The following is an 18,999-nucleotide window of genomic DNA, read 5'->3' as shown; positions in this document are numbered from 1 at the left end:
ATAAGACTATTTATGCTGATGGAGCAAATTGAAGACCTGCATTCACTGGGCCTGATATACTGTATATGTCATGTACGTATACTGCACTAGTTATTTTATTTTTATTTGGCGGAGCTTTCTTATACAGTATGTTATGTATATTCATTTGAGGATTTCTGTCTTGAGATATGAAACCGCCTCCTAAAAATGGCTTTTTTTCCCCATAGGTAACAGGATTTTCTGGTTCTTTTTAAAACTTGAAAAGCAAAGGAGCATGTCGCCTGTTAAGTCAAAAGGCAGAACAGGGGGCAGACAGCGGAAGAACGAGGAGGCAAAAAAAGAGATTCGGCTACAGCAAAATGGAAAAGGTTCTGGAGCTAAAGCATTACAGCCTTCCTCCAGAGTCTGCAATGGTAAACACAAAAGCAATGGCAATTCCCCCAACCTGGTTAAGGGCAAAAAACAGGAACTCAATGGCAAAGGTAGGGCTAAAAAAGCTGAAGAAATGAAAAGGAGAGGCACACCACAGGACATGAAACCAACAACAGAAACACAAAAGAGACTCAACAAAGACATTAAGGGGAAGACTGTAAATGGTAAAGTCAAAACTCAAAGTGGTGGTGGCATCCCAACCCAAGGGGGCATAATAAAGGAAGTGAAATCCAAAGAAGCTCTCCAGACAGTGAGGACAAGAACTGGTAGAATCAAAAAGCCCTCCTCCCAGAGTAGTGACAGAAGTGTCAGTTTGACCGAGACCGAGGAGGATGAAGACTATGAGAGTGACAGAGGGAGCTCAGAGAGCGAACCTGAAGACAGCCAAAGTGGTGGTGATGATGATGAGGTGCTGGGGTGTAAGGAAGACCTGGTTGAGACGCAGGGGAGCGATGAGAGCAGCGATGAGGGTGAGGTGTCGGATTCACACAAGGACTCAGAGGGAGAGACAGAGGCACTGGCGGTGGAAGAGGAGTCCGACAAAGAGCTTTCAGAGGGAGTGGGAACCAGAAGTGAGCCAGAGGAAGAACCCGGTGCTGCCAGTGAAGAGGAAAAGCTTGACACAGAAGAAGATGAGGAGTCCGAGGCAGTCACCAGCGATGGTGGTGAGGAGATAAGTGACGCGAGCACACCGGAAAGAAATACAACTGTTAAAGCCTCCCGCCATCGTGGACGCCTGCAGCGGCCCTCCGGTACATCACAAGGACAGAGAGGCAAGATGTTTAAGAAAACAAAGGCAGAAAAGCAGGCTGAAAAGGCAGAAAAGCAGAGGCTTAAGGCAGAGAAGCAGAAAGTCGAAAAGGAAGCCAAACAAAAAGCCAAGGAGGACAAAAAGAACAAAAAGAAGCCCAAGAAAGAGGAGAGGGCCGCCCCAGCACAGGAGGAGGTTCAACCACTGAGAGGAGTTTCCCTCAATAAGGCTGACGCAGCTAAAAGCAAAGCCCGGCTCCTTTACCTGGCTAACAAAACGAAGAACATCAAGGAGGCAAATACTCCCCCGGATACAGATCCAGAGGAGGAAGATGAGGAGGCCGGTCCAACATTGTCCAGGGCCACCAAAGGCCAAAACCGGCTGATGATTCTTAAAGCCAAAAGCAAAGGCATCAAGGCCAGCCTCAAGCCTGAACTGGTGAAAGAGGAGCAAAGGGGGACCAAGGTGGATGCCAGAGATCAGCCCAAGAGTGCACTCTTGGGAAAGGTAACGATTGCATCGGTTCAAAACAGAACCAACAAACTGTTGGCAAAGCAAAGTGAGGGAACATCAGCAAGTGAATCTACCAAGCCCAAGCAACATTTGCTTGCACGAAGAAGAGGAGTGACAACTCTCCGCCGAGTGTCGGGTTGGATTCAGAAGAAAATACCGCGGGGATTCAACCTGAGAAAGAAAGTGTCCGCTTGGTCGAGGGCCATTGGCATTTCCCGCTGGCTCTCCCTTCATGCTCTTAAACAGAAAGATGGAGTCAAAAAGTCCAAGGGCACTTTCCTGAAACACAGGATGGCAATGAGAGTTGCCAGTAGAACAAGCCTAGCAAGTAAGAAAAGCAAGAGTTCCAAGGAAGAGAAAAGAGCAAGGGAAAAAGCCAGCCCCCAAGTAGGGGCAGGGGAGGGAGGGGAAGAGCCAGCACCATCTGGCGATAAAGAGGTAGAAGCAAAGTACGCTGTAGTGCTCCCCAGGATGAATAAACCAGGCCTGGTAAGGGCAGCTAAAGCCTCTACCCCTGCAAACAGCACTATACCATCCGGGGGCTCTGTGCTGTCAGAGCCTAAACCCCCTAAACCAGGTGCTCGGCTGGTATTACCAGTCAGACCAGACCTCAGCCTTCTCAGGTCAATAAAAAATCCATTGCCAGGTGGATTAACAGCAAGTCTAGAGGTGGGAGAAGGGAGCACTGGCTCAGGTGTTGGCACAGCAGCAGCACTGGAGGCATCGGCCGACAATGAGGGCAGGATAAGAAACAGCACCCTGGAAAATCAGGATGGTCTTGGTATTCTCCAAGCTGCAAAAGGGAGATTGGGCTCTGGCCAGATCAAGCTGGGCAAAATGTCCCTCTTGGGGGGAGCAACAGCCAAGCAAGAGAGGGAGGCAGCTGCTGGGATACACAGGGCCAGCGCCGACTCTATTCAGGATGAAGGGGCAGGAAATACAGTGTCAGGAGTGGGGTCCTCCTACGAAGAAGAGACTGACAGGGAAGTGGCCCAGTTGATGGGTGAAGGAGCATTGTATACTCCAAGCCCGCCGGAGGTACACTGGGCAGGAAACGCACGGATGAGCGGAGATCCTCAGGTAAATGTATTTATGCCATTTCAATTTAAAAAAAAAAGAAGCTAATTATAAGTCAATACGTCTGTTTTAATCTTGTCTTTATGATATTGTAAACACTGCAGCATGTCTTCTGTCCCATAGGTGTTTTAACCTTCCTGGACTGTATATTGAGTGCTCACTTAAGTGAGTTTCCTACATTGTTTGTATTCCTTCATTATTATTATTACTATATTGGTATCAGGACTGGCTGCGTGCCGAGAACCTGCTGCCCCACCAGACTGTGGAGAAGCTCACCAAGTGGACAGTGTACGATGACAATGGCCAAGCCAGGACTGTCCCAGCCCACAATGGCAGGGGCCACTGGGAGTCAGAGGACCCCACCCAAGACATGTTGGAGAGTCGACTCAACAGAGCGACGGTACAGATGGTGACGTATCATAAGACATTGGCAGTTTGTTGTTGCTGCACTCACAAGCTGCTCATATACATTTTGCCAAACACAACATCTAGCCCCAGAATGACTAATAAAGCGTGACCACTCTTTTGAAATGTTCAATTCTTGCACCTGTCCATAAGATGCCACTTGGAATCATTAACTTTGTCCTCTGTTTCTGGAGTAGTAGTGCAGTGATTCCAAAATCTAAGGATCAATCTAGCAGCCGTACTGTAATAATAGCTACAGTGATTAATGCACATGCCTTTTTTGTAATCGGGCATTTCTGTTTTGTTACATAAGGGCCCTATTCATTCCGCCATGTATTTAAGAGCATCCTTCCAAAGCATGTATGACATTGAAAGCAAGAATGTCCCAGTGGAACTCAGCATCTTATATTGCATGGACTCCCCCAGACTTTTGTCCTTCAGTATTCTTTGTATACACCTATAATGTATATGTCCTCATACTGTATTTTGCCGATAGATTATGATATTTATGTAGTGGTTCGATTCACAATCTCTCGTTCACAGTTTTATCCCCAAGCAGATGCATCCACCGTACCGAGGGCCAATTAATATATTGGCCTTGTGTGTTGTGTGTCGTCTTGGCACATCCGTTCCACTTCATCACTTGCATTCTGTGTTCATGCAGGGCGACGGGACATAAAAGCCTGCTCCTTGTTTATTTATTTACCAGTCTCTGCCAGTACAATGAAGCCCACAACGAGCTTTATCAAGCGGCTATGAGATTTGACTATATCAGCTATCACACTGTTCCACCTCTGCCGGTGGATTGGTTACTTGTAATGTTGAGGAAGTTACGAGTGGACCTTAAACCGTCACAGATAAAATCCAAGCTCAGGCCATAAGAAAAACAGGAAAATCAAAACACAACTTTACACATATAGGCAGTTGTATTTGTCATTGTTTCAGAAAGCCAATCAGAAAGCAAATCTATTGTTCGATGAGGCAAGGGTAAGGGGATAAGTTAAGGTGGGGTCTGGGGGCTCAACTCATGCTCCACATCCTGATGGTCTTGCTTGAATGCTATTTATTTTTTGAAACATGCTTTTTGTCTCTTAGGTGATGATGCCGGGCAGCGAAACTGCTGTTGAGGTGGATGAGGTAGAAGATCTCTCCCAGCTTGAGTGAGTTTCAAACACACAAACACACCCTATAAGCACATCCACGTGCGTGTAAACACCAATTACTGTCATTATCAGAATCAGAATAGTAAGTAAGTACGTTTACACACAAGGTATTTGTCTTGGTGTTCGGTGCATACATGAAACATAATTGTAAAACAATGAGTAAAATATTCGTGAATTATATAAGAATATGTCAAATAAGACTTTTATTTTTTATTTTTATAAAGCTGTCAATTGTGCAGGAATGTGCAAATGTTCAGTCTAAAGTGTATGTACTGTATGGTTGTGACTCTGAGGCTATGTCCACAGCGAGGTGTGTGAGAGCTCTGTGCTGCTGAACCTGAAGAAGAGGTTTCATCGCGATTGCATATATGTACGTTACTTCACCTGCCTTTGGATGTTTTTGTTTTTTTTAAGATTTACCGGATGGTAATTTAACATTTTCCCCTCATACTGCCTTCCTCAGACATACATAGGAAACATGCTGCTGTCTGTGAATCCCTTCAAGCCTCTCAGTATCTACACCGAAGAGCTGAGAGAGCACTACCAGGGCAAAGAGCAGCAGCGCAACCCCCCGTAAGTATAGAGTGCATCGTATTGAGGTTGCGCTTCCTAAATTCCCTGGTTCTTCCTTCCTGGATGACTTTGTGCTGTTCTCTGCTGCAGCCACGTGTACGCCTTAGCGGATGCTGCCTTCAGCAGGTCGCAGAACTCCCCGCAGGAGCAGTGCATCGTGATAAGGTATCCCTTCAGTCTACGAACTGAATCATCATGCCTGCGTGAGATAGAAGGTGTGTAATGTAATAATGTATTGTAATGTATAATGTATGTTTTATCTCTGCAGCGGCCAGAGCGGTTCAGGCAAAACTGAAGCCACCAAATTGATAGTCCACTACCTCAGTTCCATGTACCAGGGGAGAAACGACAACCTCCGACAGGTACATTGAGCAATTTAGACAGCAATTTAGAGTCCACTGCGGGTCTTCTCTCAGAATTATTTATCCTCTCTATCCTCGCTGGTTGATCTCTTTTCTCCCTTTGCTCCCGCTGACTCAGCCCATGGAGGTCCTTCCCATCCTAGAGAGTTTCGGTAATGCCAGGACCATCCTCAACAACAACTCCAGCCGCTTCGGCAAGTACCTCCATATCCACATACTCCAGTGAGTCCACTTACCCTGCACTCTTCGAAGCAATTCCATTTTGTCTTGCCTCTTGCCATGTGTTCACTGAGCGCCTCCTGTTCATGTCATTGATCAACAGCGGGGTCGTTGTGGGGACCTCATTGTCCAAATATCTCCTTGAGAAATCCAGGATCGTCTTTCAGGTGAGAAGCGTGGACACAATAAGATCTGCAATGAACGATTGTTGGATAGCTGATTATTATCTACATGTAACATGACACACTGCACCTACATATTGTAGGAAAGTCCAAGTCCTGGCCTCTTTTGTCCCTCTAGGCCAGCGAGGAGAGGAACTACCATGTCTTCTATGAGCTTTTGGCTGGTATGAACGACTGGGACAAACAGGAGCTCTATCTGCAGGGAGCAGAGACCTACTACTACCTCAACCAAGTACAGCACAACACAGTGTATCGACGACTTTTCAATGACTTTCCCCAACTTCATTTAGATTGAAGAAGGTTTTGTTTTCCCTGATTTCCCCTTCTGGTTCTCTCATTTCCCCTTCTTTAGGGTGGCGCTTGTGAGTTGAAGGCGAAGCAGGACAAGCAGGACTTTCAGCTGTTGGTCCATTGCTTTGAGACCATTGGTCTCCACGGCGACCAAATCTCCACAATCTGGGCTGTCCTGTCCTCCATCCTGCAGCTTGGCAACATCTGCTTCAGCTCGTACGAGGTCTGTGCACGCTGTCAACTGTATGTAAAACATTTAAGTTGCGTTGATGGCTTTTTATGCCAGCGAGAAGGATGCATAGAGGCTGACTCATACTCCTGTTGTATGTGCATGCCTCTAGATTTGTGTGTGTGTGTGTGTGTGTGTGTGTGTGTGTGTGTGCTCGCGCTAGTCAAGTCACACTTTATATATAAATCGCATTTCATACCAGGGTGACACAATGCGCTTTACAAAGACATACAGTCAAAGAAAGAACATAATTGTCAGCTGGTCATTAAAAAAAAAAGCCCCTGAAACAACAGCAACAACAAAAGCAGCAGCAACAACAACAAAAACCAAACAAAAACAGCAACAAAAGCAACTACAACCGCAGTAGCAACAGCAGCAACAGCAGCAGCAACAGAAAACAACAACAACAACAGCAGTAGCAGCCACAGCACAACAACAACAACCACAACAACAACAACAACAGCAGCAGCAGCAACATCAACACCAGCGGCAACAACAATAATAACAACAACAGCAAAAAGAACAGATGCAAGTGTTTGATTGATGTTCATCGGATGTGTACAGATGAATGCAATTGAGCAAGTGTGTACATATTCCAGCATAGGAGGATGTACATGTGTTTTGGCATGTTACGGTTTCAGTCAGACGAGAACGTCCGATTTGCCTTCTCAGAGTGAATCCTTCGAGGTGGCCCGCATCTTTAGCGAGGCCGAGGCCAGGAGAGTGGGATCCCTGCTGCAGATCTCCTCAGAAGCTCTCCAGACGGTCATCACACACAGAGTCACAGTCAGTTCATCCCTTATACCTTTGTTATCACTGAATGTGTGAAGGATTATTCAGACAATGTATAGCGCCGCCTCAAAAAAACCCCGCCCCTCCAATGCTTCAATGTTGTCAGAAGCTAATACATACGGGCAAGCTTTTGCCAGCGCGGTTTAGAAAGCAGGCGACATCAAGAGGCCTGCTGACCATGTGCCATCACCTATGTGTCTCAGGAGACGACCTATGACAGGATCTACTGCCCCCTGTCGGTAGAAAGTGCCATAGAATCCAGGTATAGGTGTTGTCCTCAACATTTGCACATACTCGTGGACGTGTCCCATGAACACCTGTGTCAACTGTTTGTGACACTACGTAAAAACTCCTTCATTTTCCCTCGTAGAGATGCCATTGCCAAGGCCCTCTACTCCGTGCTGTTCGATTGGCTACTGGAGCAGATCAACGACTGGCTGAGCCCCACTGAGATGGACAGCACAGTGGGCGTAGTTGACATCTATGGATTTGAGGTGGGTACTGTAGCTGGCTTGGACAGAGTAAGCATGGAAATCAGAGCATTCAAGATGGCTACTCAGTGTTATTTCCGCGGTGGTTCCTAGGACCTCGGGGTGAACAGCTTCGAGCAGCTGTGCATCAACTTTGCCAATGAGCAGCTGCAGCATTTTGTCAACAAGGCCGTGGTCTCTCAGGAGCAGGTCAGTTGAGCCTGATTTATAGGATTCAATTCAATGTTTAAATGTTGTATGACCGCCATCTACTGGGAAGCTCTTGGTCTTCCCTGCGCTTGTGGATTTTGTGTGACAGAGAATCCAAGTCCAAATCCAATCCGAGGTTGATATACAAATGATGATATATGAGTTGTAATTTAGAGGCACATACAGATTTACAGATACAAATCACTCTGCATTTATTTGTGCATTGTGTTGCACGAGTTCCATAACTGGATATCTGTTTGTGAACGCTTACAGTATGAGACTGTTTTAATCCCACACAAACTGAGCCTTTGTTACATTATGTGTTATTTACCGTTACAGTGTGTGTGTGTGTGTGTGTGTGTGTGTGTGTGTGTGTGTGTGTGTGTGTGTGTGTGTGTGTGTGACCGTCCTCTAGGAGGAATACAACACAGAGCAGATCCAGTGGTACCCCATGCAGCTCAAAAACTTTCATTCCTGCCTGGAACTCATCTCCTCCAAGCCACACGGCATCCTCCGGATACTGGACGACCAGACCTGCCTCCCTCAGGTACACACACAAACACACACACACACACACACACACACACACACGAAACGCAAGCATTCACAAGCACGATCACAAACACAAAGACACAATTCCATGAAGAGGCCTCTCTGCATTTTTCCCCAGGCCACAGACCACACCTTCCTCCAAAAGTGCCACTATCACCATGGGAACAGCCCCTACTACGCCAAGCCCAAGATCCCTCTGCCAGTCTTCACTATCTATCACTACGCTGGAGCCGTCACCTACCAGGTCTGGAAAATTTTCAGTCATGAAGACCGCTGTGAATGTATTCTTGATTTAAAAAAGAAATAAATAAATGTCCTCCCACTTCTACTCCTTCTCCGCAGGTCCATAATTTCCTGAACAAGAACCATGACCAGTTCCGTACAGAGGTGGTGGAGTTGTTTGCCAGGAGCAGGCTCAAGGTGACCCCAAAATATCTCTCTCTCTCACACACACACACACACACACACACACACACACACACACACACACACACACACACACACACACGCACACACGCACACACACTCACACATAGTAGGCAGGTCAATAATGAATGTATTAATAATTGAGTCCCCTGGTGGCCTGTTGCCAGATGGTGTCCGAGCTGTTCCAGAAGGTTCAGGACAGCTACATCCAGCAGAAAGAGCTGGGATGTAGAGGGAAAGGCCTCCGCCAGCAGCCGTCCACAGTCGCCTCTCAGTTCCTGCAGTCCCTGAGCGAGCTCACCACACGCCTGGAGAGGTACCGTACGCAGTCCTGCAAGCAATGTCTCCACTAACTTGTGCCGTTCCGCAAAATGTGTTCAAAAGTGCGCTTCATACGCGTATGCCATCGGACCAGCCGCTCCACCCATGCACCAAATCTTTCTTTTCTCGAAGGTTTTCACATTCTTTCCAACCCACGAGACGCACAAGAAACAAAAATGAAAAATAATTCGAGAGCATTTGAATTAAATGGCGTGGGACCTTGAAAGAGTGATCGACCTAAACCATATCTGTTGTATACTCTGTGCCCTCAGATGTAAAACCACATTCGTCCGTTGTCTCAAGCCAAACTTTGTCAAGGTAGAGTAGGCCCGAGAAAAAAATATATATAAAAGTTTTGCGAAAGGCCATAATCGAGGTGGATTAAATCATCTGTTGTGTATTGTCAGCTTCCTGGGATCTTTGACGTGGACTACGTGTCAACCCAGCTGAGGCATGCTGGGTTGCTGGAGACCATCCACATTCGGAAAGAGGGCTTCCCCATCCGCATCCCGTACTCTTACTTCATGGAGAGGTGATGAGCCAAAAAGCACATTACTAAGGAGAGGAAACTGACGTTCTTCCTTCGTTCTTCGGTCTTTCCTCAGCCTCTCGTTCTCTACATTCCCTTCTTTACCCTTGTCTTCGGCACGGAAGCTTTGCATCGCTCATCTCACAGTTTGTGTGGGATGTGTGTGTCCAAATAGTGTGCTTTACACACCCCCCCACCACACACAAACGCACACTTCTCGGGCTTTTCAGGTATGGGGTGCTGTTGCCCCAGCGGTGCCCCGAAACCCCAGACAGGGAGCAGTCGGTGGCTCTGCTCGAGATGCTGGGGGCGGAGGAAGGACAGTACCAGCTGGGGCTCACCAAGGTACACAAACACGGGAATGGGCATCAACAATTACTATTGATCAATGGTATCATATTGTTATTAAAGGAATTTGTGTGTGTGTGTGTGTGTGTGTGTGTGTGTGTGTGTGTGTGCGTGTGTGTGTGTGTGTCCAACCCATGCCCATGCTCTGGCGGATGCAGGTGTTTTTGAAGGAGCCGCTGTACCAACGGGTGGAGGACAAGTGGGTCAGCACCCAGACGTGGGCCGCGGTCACCATCCAGAGGAACATCCGGGGCTTCATCTGCAGGAGGAACTTCCGCTTCTTCAGGCAGAAGGCCATCATCATCCAGAGCCACATCCGGGGACACCAGGCCAGGTAGGTGGGACCGGGATAGTATGGAACAGTGAGGATTGTTAGTTTAGTAGGATTGTTCTCCAGGTTGTTAGGTAGACAAAGAAGACAAAGATACGTATAATTGAAGGTGTGGGTGCCTTGATTGATAGGGTTCTTGTTCACCTTCGAGCAAGGTGGGGGGTGTCTCTTCCTCCCTCCGACTATCTGGTGGTTTCACCAAAACTCCGCCACGCCGCCGGAATCGATGAAGCTCGGCGGCAAGCACGAACCCAAACCCGAGGCTTCAAAGTGTCCCTTCAGAAACCGACCGGTCACATGTGCCTCAGGTCTGTTAGGAACTGGCCAGCAAAGTGAGTGAAAAGGGGAAGAGAAAGGTGTGAATGAGATATAAAAGGAAATAAAAGGCGAGGCGGCGGGATTCAAGAGAAATGGTCGCAAGTTCTATGACGGACCACCTGGAGGCTGAGAGGAGGACAGGCGAGCGGCGGCGTGACTGACGCCCCCCACTCCCCCCTGTCTCCTCCAGGAAGTACTACAAGCGGCTGAAGCATTGCTTCACTCAGTTTTGGGCGACGATGATGATCACCAGGGACACCATCAAGAGGCGGCGCTGGAGGAAGGTAGGTGACGGAAGCACATGCAGGGAAACAAAAACACAAGCAAACGACAACAACAACATCTTATCCCAAATACTTGTACATATCCATTAAGGAGGCACTTTATGGTTTATGTGGTGAAACTGGGTATACATATTGAGATATCTGAGATACATGATTTATATAAGAATAACAAGAAAAAAAATAAAATATATATATATATATAAGGCAATGTAAGAATTATCTAATAACATCAGGAAATAGAAAAAAATTATACAATAAAATAGAATAGTGTACAGAAAAAATATGCAAGTGATGCAAGTATGACTGTATTTTTATACGTAGATTGCAATTGCGTTGAGACGCACAAGGTTCCTCTACATAAACAACTAACGTGTGTTTTCAGATTCTCCACGAGGGAGAGAGAAAGACGCTCGCGATCCAAAAAAAACCAAAAACCCTCAGAGCGCAGCCGCTGACTCGGTTTCTTGGCAACCAGTTGTTTGCCGAGCGCAACACTAGACCCTCCTCAGTCTGACGTCGCCCCTTGGGCAACAGCCAGGTCACTCCCAGGTGTCGACGTTGTCCTGCCGTCGAAGCGTTTCCTTCTCTCATTTTATTCCTCCTCGCCTCTCCCGCTTATTGTCCCGACCGCCCCCCGGAGCTCTTGTAACCTTTGGACTTGTTATTGGTGACCCGTGTAAAGGGTGTTTTGACACCACACTTACGTTAAGTTTCACGCCTCCGTGGTCAACGACAGGGACGCAACACCTTCGTGCCCTCCTCCGTCCTCTGGGTGTCTCCAGTATTGGGTGATTTGAGCCGACAAGTTCAACGGTTGGCGATGGAATTCCCCTTTTTGAATATGCGATAAAACTCCTGGGATCCCAGATACCTGTCCACATTCCTAACCTCACAGGCCTATTAATTTAGTCCTTAGACGTTAATAGAATCGGAAATGATGTTGAAAGTCACGGATTGATCGCTCTCTTGAATATTTCAACCTGGTACGGAACAACGTCCTGTTGGTGATATCGCTCAATCTCATTCCTCCCTGTGAATTATTCTTCTTACTTCTCCCTTATTATACTTGCTTAAGTGTATTTACACGTGTGCACTCACACACGCACACGCGCACACACACACACACACACACACACACACACACACACGCACACACGCAAACACACCTAAAGCCAAGACTCTGACATTCTCTCGGACTTCAACCTCTCGTTCTTGAAATCAGAGGCGGCCGTCCATCTTTTCTTCCTCCTCGCTGACTTGACACCCACTCGGGAGGAGCACGGGATCGGGTGAGCTTCTTCCTTCTTCCCTCTCTTTTTCCTCGATCTCCGTTCACACGCCACGTCTGTGTTTTCCAGCAGGAATCGGATGAGCTCCTGTGGTAGAAATCGGAAGGTTGGCAAAAAGGAACGAAGCCGTCATTAAGTGTTGGGTTTCCCAACAACATTGTGGATGTGGCGATCCGCCCTGCGTTCCCGTGCTGTTTTCTAGATCTACCTTATATCATATTTCGTCATATTTCTTTGTTTAAATCTGTGTAATCTTGTGTTTTGGTGTTTTTTTGTGTTATACCCCTTGTATCAATGACACTGCAATCGGTGGTTTTATTGTTTTATGGGTTATGGACTATGGACAGGTGCATATCTCTCGCTCTCTCTCTCTCTCTCTCTCTCTCTCTCTCTCTCTCTCTCTCTCGCTCTCTCTCGCTCTCTCTCGCGCACACACACACACACACACATCTTCTGTATCAGCTGTTCACTAATAAAAACAAGTCACTCGATAATTAAAATGGGATTTAAGGTGTTTGGTGAACCTTTAGCTCTGAGAAGCAGGGTGTGTATATTCTCCATTCCGATTCGTCACATAACCTCTCTTGTTTGGTTTAGACGCTTGTACTTACGTGATGGGTCAGGCAAACTGTGTGTCAAACCCTTGAATAAGCTATAAGGTTCATTGGTATCTATGATGTCAGGAGCTGCATTTAACTAAGGGAGGCCATCCCAAAAGAGACACAATTGTGTTCCCTGCAACTGTATTTCAGACACATTTTATTCACAAGTGACTCCAGCCAGCCTGGATTTCCTTGGATTGACCAAAAGAGTTAAAGCAAAGAGACGGGAACACAAATAGTTCAGAGTCAGGTTTTGAATATATTTGAGAGCAGGTGCAGCGGGTTGAGAGAGGGGGGGGACGTTTATTTCTGATAATCTCGCTAGATTGTCGTAATCATTTGTCCGAGAAGGCGAGGCGGGGTCTGGATAGTGTGGGTGAGGCAGGTGTATATAACTGGACACACAGCTAAGAATAGATCAGATGGAACACATTGCCTGCGTCGGAAAGGTAGGAGTGCTCGGCGCTGGCTTTGACGTACAGTACCTGGATCAGCCCAGGTTCCCAGGGCTCAGAGGGGATCCCGGCGCTGGGACGGGACAAACACTGTGACTGAGCCTCCTTCCTCCATTTCGGCGGTTCCGATGGCGAACGTACCGAGCTGCTGAGCCGAAAAAGCTGCCAGCTAATCCTGTCCCTTTGCTGTGCTTGGATGACGTGACCGGCACTGTGCGTTTATGTTTGTGTTGGATTTTCAGGAGCACAACGAGAGGAACAGCGACAAGTCGGCTGCCAAGACTAAATCGATCTCTCCGGGAATGGTGAGGGTTTCTCTGAGCAATCTGATATTGATCCTGTGTCATCTGAATCTTCCCTGAATGTCCATTCAACATCATATTTATATTCTTGCACAGACAAAAATATACACAATTAAAACAGAATCATGGTTTAATCCTATAACAATGTAATAATATAGGTCGACCTTATGAAGAGGAGCCATTTATAAGCATTGAATATTAACATTTGGGTAGATGGTTCATTTGCTTCAACCTCGCTGATAGAAACAACAAATTCTAACATTGGTTTGAAATTCCCCTTGAATTTGAATGAAAGCGTATGATTGCGGAATCGAACCGATTTTATTAAATGGTCGTGGTCAGCTCAAATCGTCGCGATCAGAAGACTGTAATAACTGTTCATGTGTTGCCTGTGTTAGGACGTGGGGATGTTGGAGATCCCGGCTGAGTTGTCGGCCAGACTACGCAGCGGAGCGGGTGAGACAAGCACTCAACCCGTGTACTCAGTACTGACACATGAAATATGAGATATGCCGATGTTTGCAGTTTGTGATTGTTGTTCTCTCACTTCCCACCAGGGCGGCAGCACAGCTCAGGGGTGACGGAGGTGGCGCCCCCGCAGGTCAAGTCGGAGGATAAACTCTCGCTGCCTCTGGACATAGACAGCTACCCGTTTACTCGCTATGCGAGGTCTACACTGCAGGTGAGTCTTCTGGGGTTTGAGGTGTTTACAGACCTCGGTTTAAAAGCGTAATCTGGCCCACATGAAGGGATTTTTGTCCAACCAATCCAACAACTCACTTGAGTTTAAAAGCCCTGCACACCCGAATGTCTGGATTATTTGATTATTTACCCTGTACCCTGTCTTTCCTCCTCAGGACACATGGTGCCAGCCGCAGGGATACTCTCTGCAGAGACCTTTGACCAGTTTGGAGCCAGAGGACGCACGCACAGCCCTTGAAATCTACAAACTGGTCAGTGGACCACAGCTGCCGCGACAAACTGCCAAACCTCTCTTTTCCAATTTTTGCTGTCCAAAATAAGAAATCAAAGGTCATATGAAAAGTTAATGCTCATCCCTTCCTCCTCAGCTTCTGCGCTTTGCAGGTGAGTCGGACCTGGTGGGCTGGCAGGAGCAGATGCTGGGGAACTACATCCTGGAGAAGGGCCAGAGCCAGCCGGCCCTGAGGGACGAGATCCTGGCCCAGCTGGTGTACCACACCTGGGGCTGCAGGGAGGACGAGGGCGGCCTGAGGGGCTGGCTGCTGCTGGCCTGCTGCCTCAGCACCTTCACGCCCTCCCCAGCGCTGGGCAAGCCCCTGCTCAAGTAAGTGTTTACAGGCATGGACAAAGTCACGATACTTCGGCCGAGACAGAGCAGGATGTCTGGGTCGAAGCGTCATGTCTTTGTTGTGCGTTTCTCTACCTTTGTTATGTCTTTTTTTCTTGTCAAATATTTTTTTTCCCCGCAAATCTGTCCTTGTCCACACCCGTTCCCGACTAGGTACGTCTCTGACTATGGTCCAGGGGAGTTTCGCTCACTGTGCCAACACAAATTGCTGACGTCCCTCCAGCTGCCTGCCCCCACCTCCCGCCTCTACCCCCCCACCCAACTGGAGTGGACCGCCAACCAGAGGAGAGGCAAGATGGTACTGGACATACACACCTTCAACGGTAAGGCCAACGAGCCCATGAGTGCAGTATGGGGCGCTGTCTCAGGAAGTAGTGTGGGTTGTCTGGTGATTGGAAGATTGCTGGTTTGATTCCTAGCTGCTACTGTTAATAAGTTAATAAGTTATCAAGTGCTCAAATGTCCTTGAGCAAGACACTGAATGAGCTTGTTGTCGTGTGGCATGGCCTCTGCCATCGTACATAATTGTAAAATGCCCTGTGTCCCCCTGTTCTTTTGTGGTCTGATTAATGTGATTTTGTCTTCTTCAGATGAGAAGCTGACCACTGAGGTGGATTCTTGGACTACTGGAGAGCAGCTGGCTTCTTGGCTCCTCCAGTACAGGTAGTCTTTAGCTTGCTGTGCAACATTTTCTTTAACCATTGTTATACACTGAACAGGCTATCAATTCAACTATTCAACTGACGCCCCTGATATGCTGTACATCCACAAATACACACATACACCACAAATACACACTCAATTCCCTTTTTTTCCGGGGGTAGAGGGGTACCTGAGGCCCCACAGGGCTGGTCGGTGTCTGTGCTGGACGACGAGGGCTGGTCGGACCTGGCTGGCTGTGACTTTGTCATGGACCTCCTGGCTGGCGCTGAGACTGAAGCCGCACCACCGACAGGAACATCCTCCTACCCGTTGAGTGACAACACGGATAGGTATAGACCTAATAGCATCATCATCATCATCTATATTATCAATATCAGTATAATCAAAATCAATGGCATTGTAACATAACATAACATAACGTAATATAACACAACATAACATAACATAACATAACATCAGCCACAATTGGATTATTTTGCACATTTACCATTTTGAATACATAAACAGATATTAGGATCTATATAAACATCGTAAAATACCACCATCACCCTCCCCCAGGATGAGGGGAGCGTCAGACTTGGACGGCTTCATCCCTCCGGCCCCCTCCATGCAGGCTCCCGACCTTCCTGTGTTTCCCGAAGCCCCCTGGGGCAGAGGCCATCCGGCCCAGGGTAAATACATCCCCAGCATAAACCAAGCTGTGATTTGACCCTTGGTCAGAGCTCTGGGTTTTCATTTCACCCGATCCGGTACCAAGTGAAAGTTCTACTACCGAGTAACTGATTAAGTAAACACTGACTCTTCAAAAGCAGCCTCGCTTTGATTCAGGTGGTGTCCCGTTCTTTGATTCTGTGCTCGCTCATGCAATGACCCCTCCAGGCCGCGGTCGCCAGATGGACGCCTACGTCGATGACCTCTTTGACTCCGTGCTGGAGCAAGGACCTTCAGTTAGTGTTTACATATCATTCTTCTTCCTTTTTTGTGATTTTGTGTGTGGGTGTTGCACGTGCGGAGCTGATTACATGAAAATATCTGACTTTAGTGTCGACTCTTTGGATGTTGGATGGCTTCGATGGCCAGTTACTCTATGTGTAATTTCATTAGCCACAAATAGGGGATTTGAGTTTATTAGACGGATTTATTTAAATCTGTGGTTGTGTCTTATTATATAACTGGGATTTTTTTGTCAGGCCTTCTATCCTACAACGGTACCATTGTTTGTTGCATTCGTTGTAGCACTGACAATTTGTATGTACAGGACATGGAAAGGGTGGCCATGTTAAACCGCAGGATGAGAGGAGCTGGAGGGATCGTGCCCATGCAGCCCAGTATGTACAATGCCAGTAAGAACACCAGATTACCCTGCTCCTTTACCATTCTGTCTCTATATGTAAATGTCTCTCGCTTGTGTCTCTGAACATCTTACTTCTGATAATCCCCTTGGAACCAAGAAAAATCCTTCAAATGTTGTTTTCCCTTCAAAATGTCCCCTTTGCTGATGTTTATGGGAATTGAGGTAATAAAATACTGATGCCACCTCCTCTGGTGCTTTCAATTAATGGTTCTGTGTTTTGGACTGATTTCTGACTGGTTGATATCATTTTTTTCCTGAATAAAATATCTCAAATATGGGCTATGTTCAGGTGTGGAAAATAATACAAATTTAGGAAAAATTATGTTCTCGTCAATTTCTCAGATATGCCTATGATGATGCCAGGCTATGCAATGGGTAAGTTAAGTAAAATCATTTGTGGGGTACTGTGTAGTTGTTTTAACATTTCCACAATGCTTGTATTCATAATTATAATCCCCTCCAAGGAATGCCAGTCAACCCCGCCATGCCCGGCTATGGGGCCCCTCCGATGATGCCAACTATGCCAGGTACCGGAATTTACCTCACATCGTGGTTCACATATATAACAGATTAACTCATATGTCATATTAATCTTAAAAATATGCATTTTTTTTTACGATTGGTTCCGTTTGCAGCCATGATGATGCCGCAGGTCGCCATGCCCGCTGCTCCCGCAGTGGATCCAATGCAGATGGCAGCGAACCAACAAGCCCTGATAAACCAACAGGCCTTCCTCATGGTGATTGCCAATAGACAAAATGTCTGATATTTGGAGAAAAGAAAAAGTGAACCAAATCATGGCAAAAGGCGTCAATGGGCCAAATAAATCTGTATATGGATCGTATATGTTTGTGTCTTGCCATTTGTGTAGCTCTTGGTTATTATTTGGATCACATTTATCAGATGTTTGGCACTTTGAATTGTTGTTTTTGTGCCGCATCACGATACCAAAGAGCATTAGAGCTAGTATTTTTTAGCAAGGACCTCCACTTTAGCCCTGGCCTCTGGCCTCCCTGGAATAGGAGATCAGAAGTCCCAGAAGCTCTCATGACAAAGGCCCCGGTAGGGCTTTTGTCCTTGACATTACCATCTTTCTGTGAGACTAGATGGCGACAAGCAAAAAATCCAAATCTTTTCATTTTTCGTCAATTAGTGCCTTATCTTGAATTGAGAATTTGCAGAGGTGGAAAATCCGGGTTCACAAAGTAAAATTCCACTCAGGGATTTTGAGTAGACGAGGTGGATTTGCTCATTTGCGTCAGCCTTGAGGTCCAACTGATGAGTGAAATCAACTCCACCTCTGAAAACATACAAATCACCGAAGCCTAAATTTATAAAAATCTCCAAAATATAGACGTATAAAATGTTATTTTTTCTCTTCCACCCCCCCCCTTCATCCTCCATTTCCTCCCCCCAGGCCCAGCAGATGACTCTCCAGGCCATGAACTTGTCCAAGCAGCAGACCCAGGAGCAGCAGAACCAGCAGCAGCTGCAGAGACGCCGGTCAGACGAACGCTCACAGGACCGGGAACGGACCCGCTCCCTGAACCGGGAACGGACCCGCTCCCTGAACCGGGAACGGACCCGCTCCCCGAACCGGAAATGGACCCGCTCCCCGAACCGGGAACGGACCCGTTCCCCGGAAAGAGGACGGACCCGCTCCCCGAACCGGGAATGGATCCGCTCCCCGAACCGGGAACGGACCCGCTCCCAGAACCGGGAACGGACCCGCTCCCCGAACCGGGAACGGACCCGCTCCCCAAGACGAGATCGGACCCGCTCCCCGAACAGAGAACGGACCCGCTCCCCGAACCGGGAACGGACCCGCTCCCCGCCCCCTTCTCCCCCACGTGCACGGCCCAAAGCGCACACAATCAAGCACAGCTCCAGCCAAAGGAACCCAGAGCCAGAGGTGATTGTGTGTGTGTGTGTGTGTGTGTGTGTGTGTGTGTGTGTACCAAACCCATGATCTGTCAGTGTTTTGAGGGTGTGGTGTTTTCTTTTTCTTTTCTTGTGGTTTCTGGCAGTCAATTTATGATAGGCGGATAAAGTGTGTACACACAATGAGACCTTCCTGACTAAATAAACTTAAAATAAAAAATAAACGCTGTCATTGGGTTGCTGTCTCCACAGCCAGAGCGGGCGGTCGACCACCCTGATCCAGATCAGCTCGAGTCCTTCAGAGAGAAGAAGGAATACTTCCAGAATATTGGTGAGTGGAGTCAAAAGCATCATTATTTTCAAAAT

The 18,999-nt window shown here is 47.3% G+C and overlaps 1 protein-coding gene across 1 annotated transcript in view; it reads left to right on the top strand.

Moving 5' to 3' along the window:
• Positions 1-253: 253 nt before the first annotated feature.
• The window catches only part of myo15b (myosin XVB), a gene marked incomplete at both ends in the record, with an annotated part of 27,568 nt that continues 8,822 nt past the window's right edge, over positions 254-18,999 (top strand). The window contains 39 exons of the mRNA XM_080020946.1: positions 254-1,669; positions 1,922-2,755; positions 2,976-3,152; positions 4,253-4,317; positions 4,627-4,690; positions 4,784-4,893; positions 4,984-5,058; positions 5,162-5,255; positions 5,374-5,477; positions 5,578-5,641; positions 5,775-5,888; positions 6,009-6,170; positions 6,849-6,962; positions 7,172-7,230; positions 7,339-7,462; positions 7,553-7,648; positions 8,064-8,195; positions 8,319-8,444; positions 8,543-8,620; positions 8,794-8,942; positions 9,220-9,265; positions 9,355-9,479; positions 9,707-9,821; positions 9,983-10,158; positions 10,664-10,757; positions 13,346-13,408; positions 13,804-13,861; positions 13,963-14,087; positions 14,263-14,358; positions 14,476-14,711; positions 14,889-15,058; positions 15,326-15,398; positions 15,560-15,727; positions 15,957-16,069; positions 16,278-16,345; positions 16,657-16,741; positions 17,217-17,279; positions 17,388-17,491; positions 18,170-18,664. Coding sequence (XP_079877072.1) covers positions 254-1,669; positions 1,922-2,755; positions 2,976-3,152; positions 4,253-4,317; positions 4,627-4,690; positions 4,784-4,893; positions 4,984-5,058; positions 5,162-5,255; positions 5,374-5,477; positions 5,578-5,641; positions 5,775-5,888; positions 6,009-6,170; positions 6,849-6,962; positions 7,172-7,230; positions 7,339-7,462; positions 7,553-7,648; positions 8,064-8,195; positions 8,319-8,444; positions 8,543-8,620; positions 8,794-8,942; positions 9,220-9,265; positions 9,355-9,479; positions 9,707-9,821; positions 9,983-10,158; positions 10,664-10,757; positions 13,346-13,408; positions 13,804-13,861; positions 13,963-14,087; positions 14,263-14,358; positions 14,476-14,711; positions 14,889-15,058; positions 15,326-15,398; positions 15,560-15,727; positions 15,957-16,069; positions 16,278-16,345; positions 16,657-16,741; positions 17,217-17,279; positions 17,388-17,491; positions 18,170-18,664 — 6,630 coding nt within the window. The remainder of the gene's footprint in view (positions 1,670-1,921; positions 2,756-2,975; positions 3,153-4,252; positions 4,318-4,626; positions 4,691-4,783; positions 4,894-4,983; positions 5,059-5,161; positions 5,256-5,373; positions 5,478-5,577; positions 5,642-5,774; positions 5,889-6,008; positions 6,171-6,848; positions 6,963-7,171; positions 7,231-7,338; positions 7,463-7,552; positions 7,649-8,063; positions 8,196-8,318; positions 8,445-8,542; positions 8,621-8,793; positions 8,943-9,219; positions 9,266-9,354; positions 9,480-9,706; positions 9,822-9,982; positions 10,159-10,663; positions 10,758-13,345; positions 13,409-13,803; positions 13,862-13,962; positions 14,088-14,262; positions 14,359-14,475; positions 14,712-14,888; positions 15,059-15,325; positions 15,399-15,559; positions 15,728-15,956; positions 16,070-16,277; positions 16,346-16,656; positions 16,742-17,216; positions 17,280-17,387; positions 17,492-18,169; positions 18,665-18,999) is intronic.

The sequence above is a fragment of the Zeus faber genome (assembly GCF_960531495.2).
Source record: "Zeus faber genome assembly, chromosome: 20".
NCBI lineage: Eukaryota > Metazoa > Chordata > Actinopteri > Zeiformes > Zeidae > Zeus > Zeus faber.
This window is presented reverse-complemented; position numbering and strand designations above follow the sequence as displayed.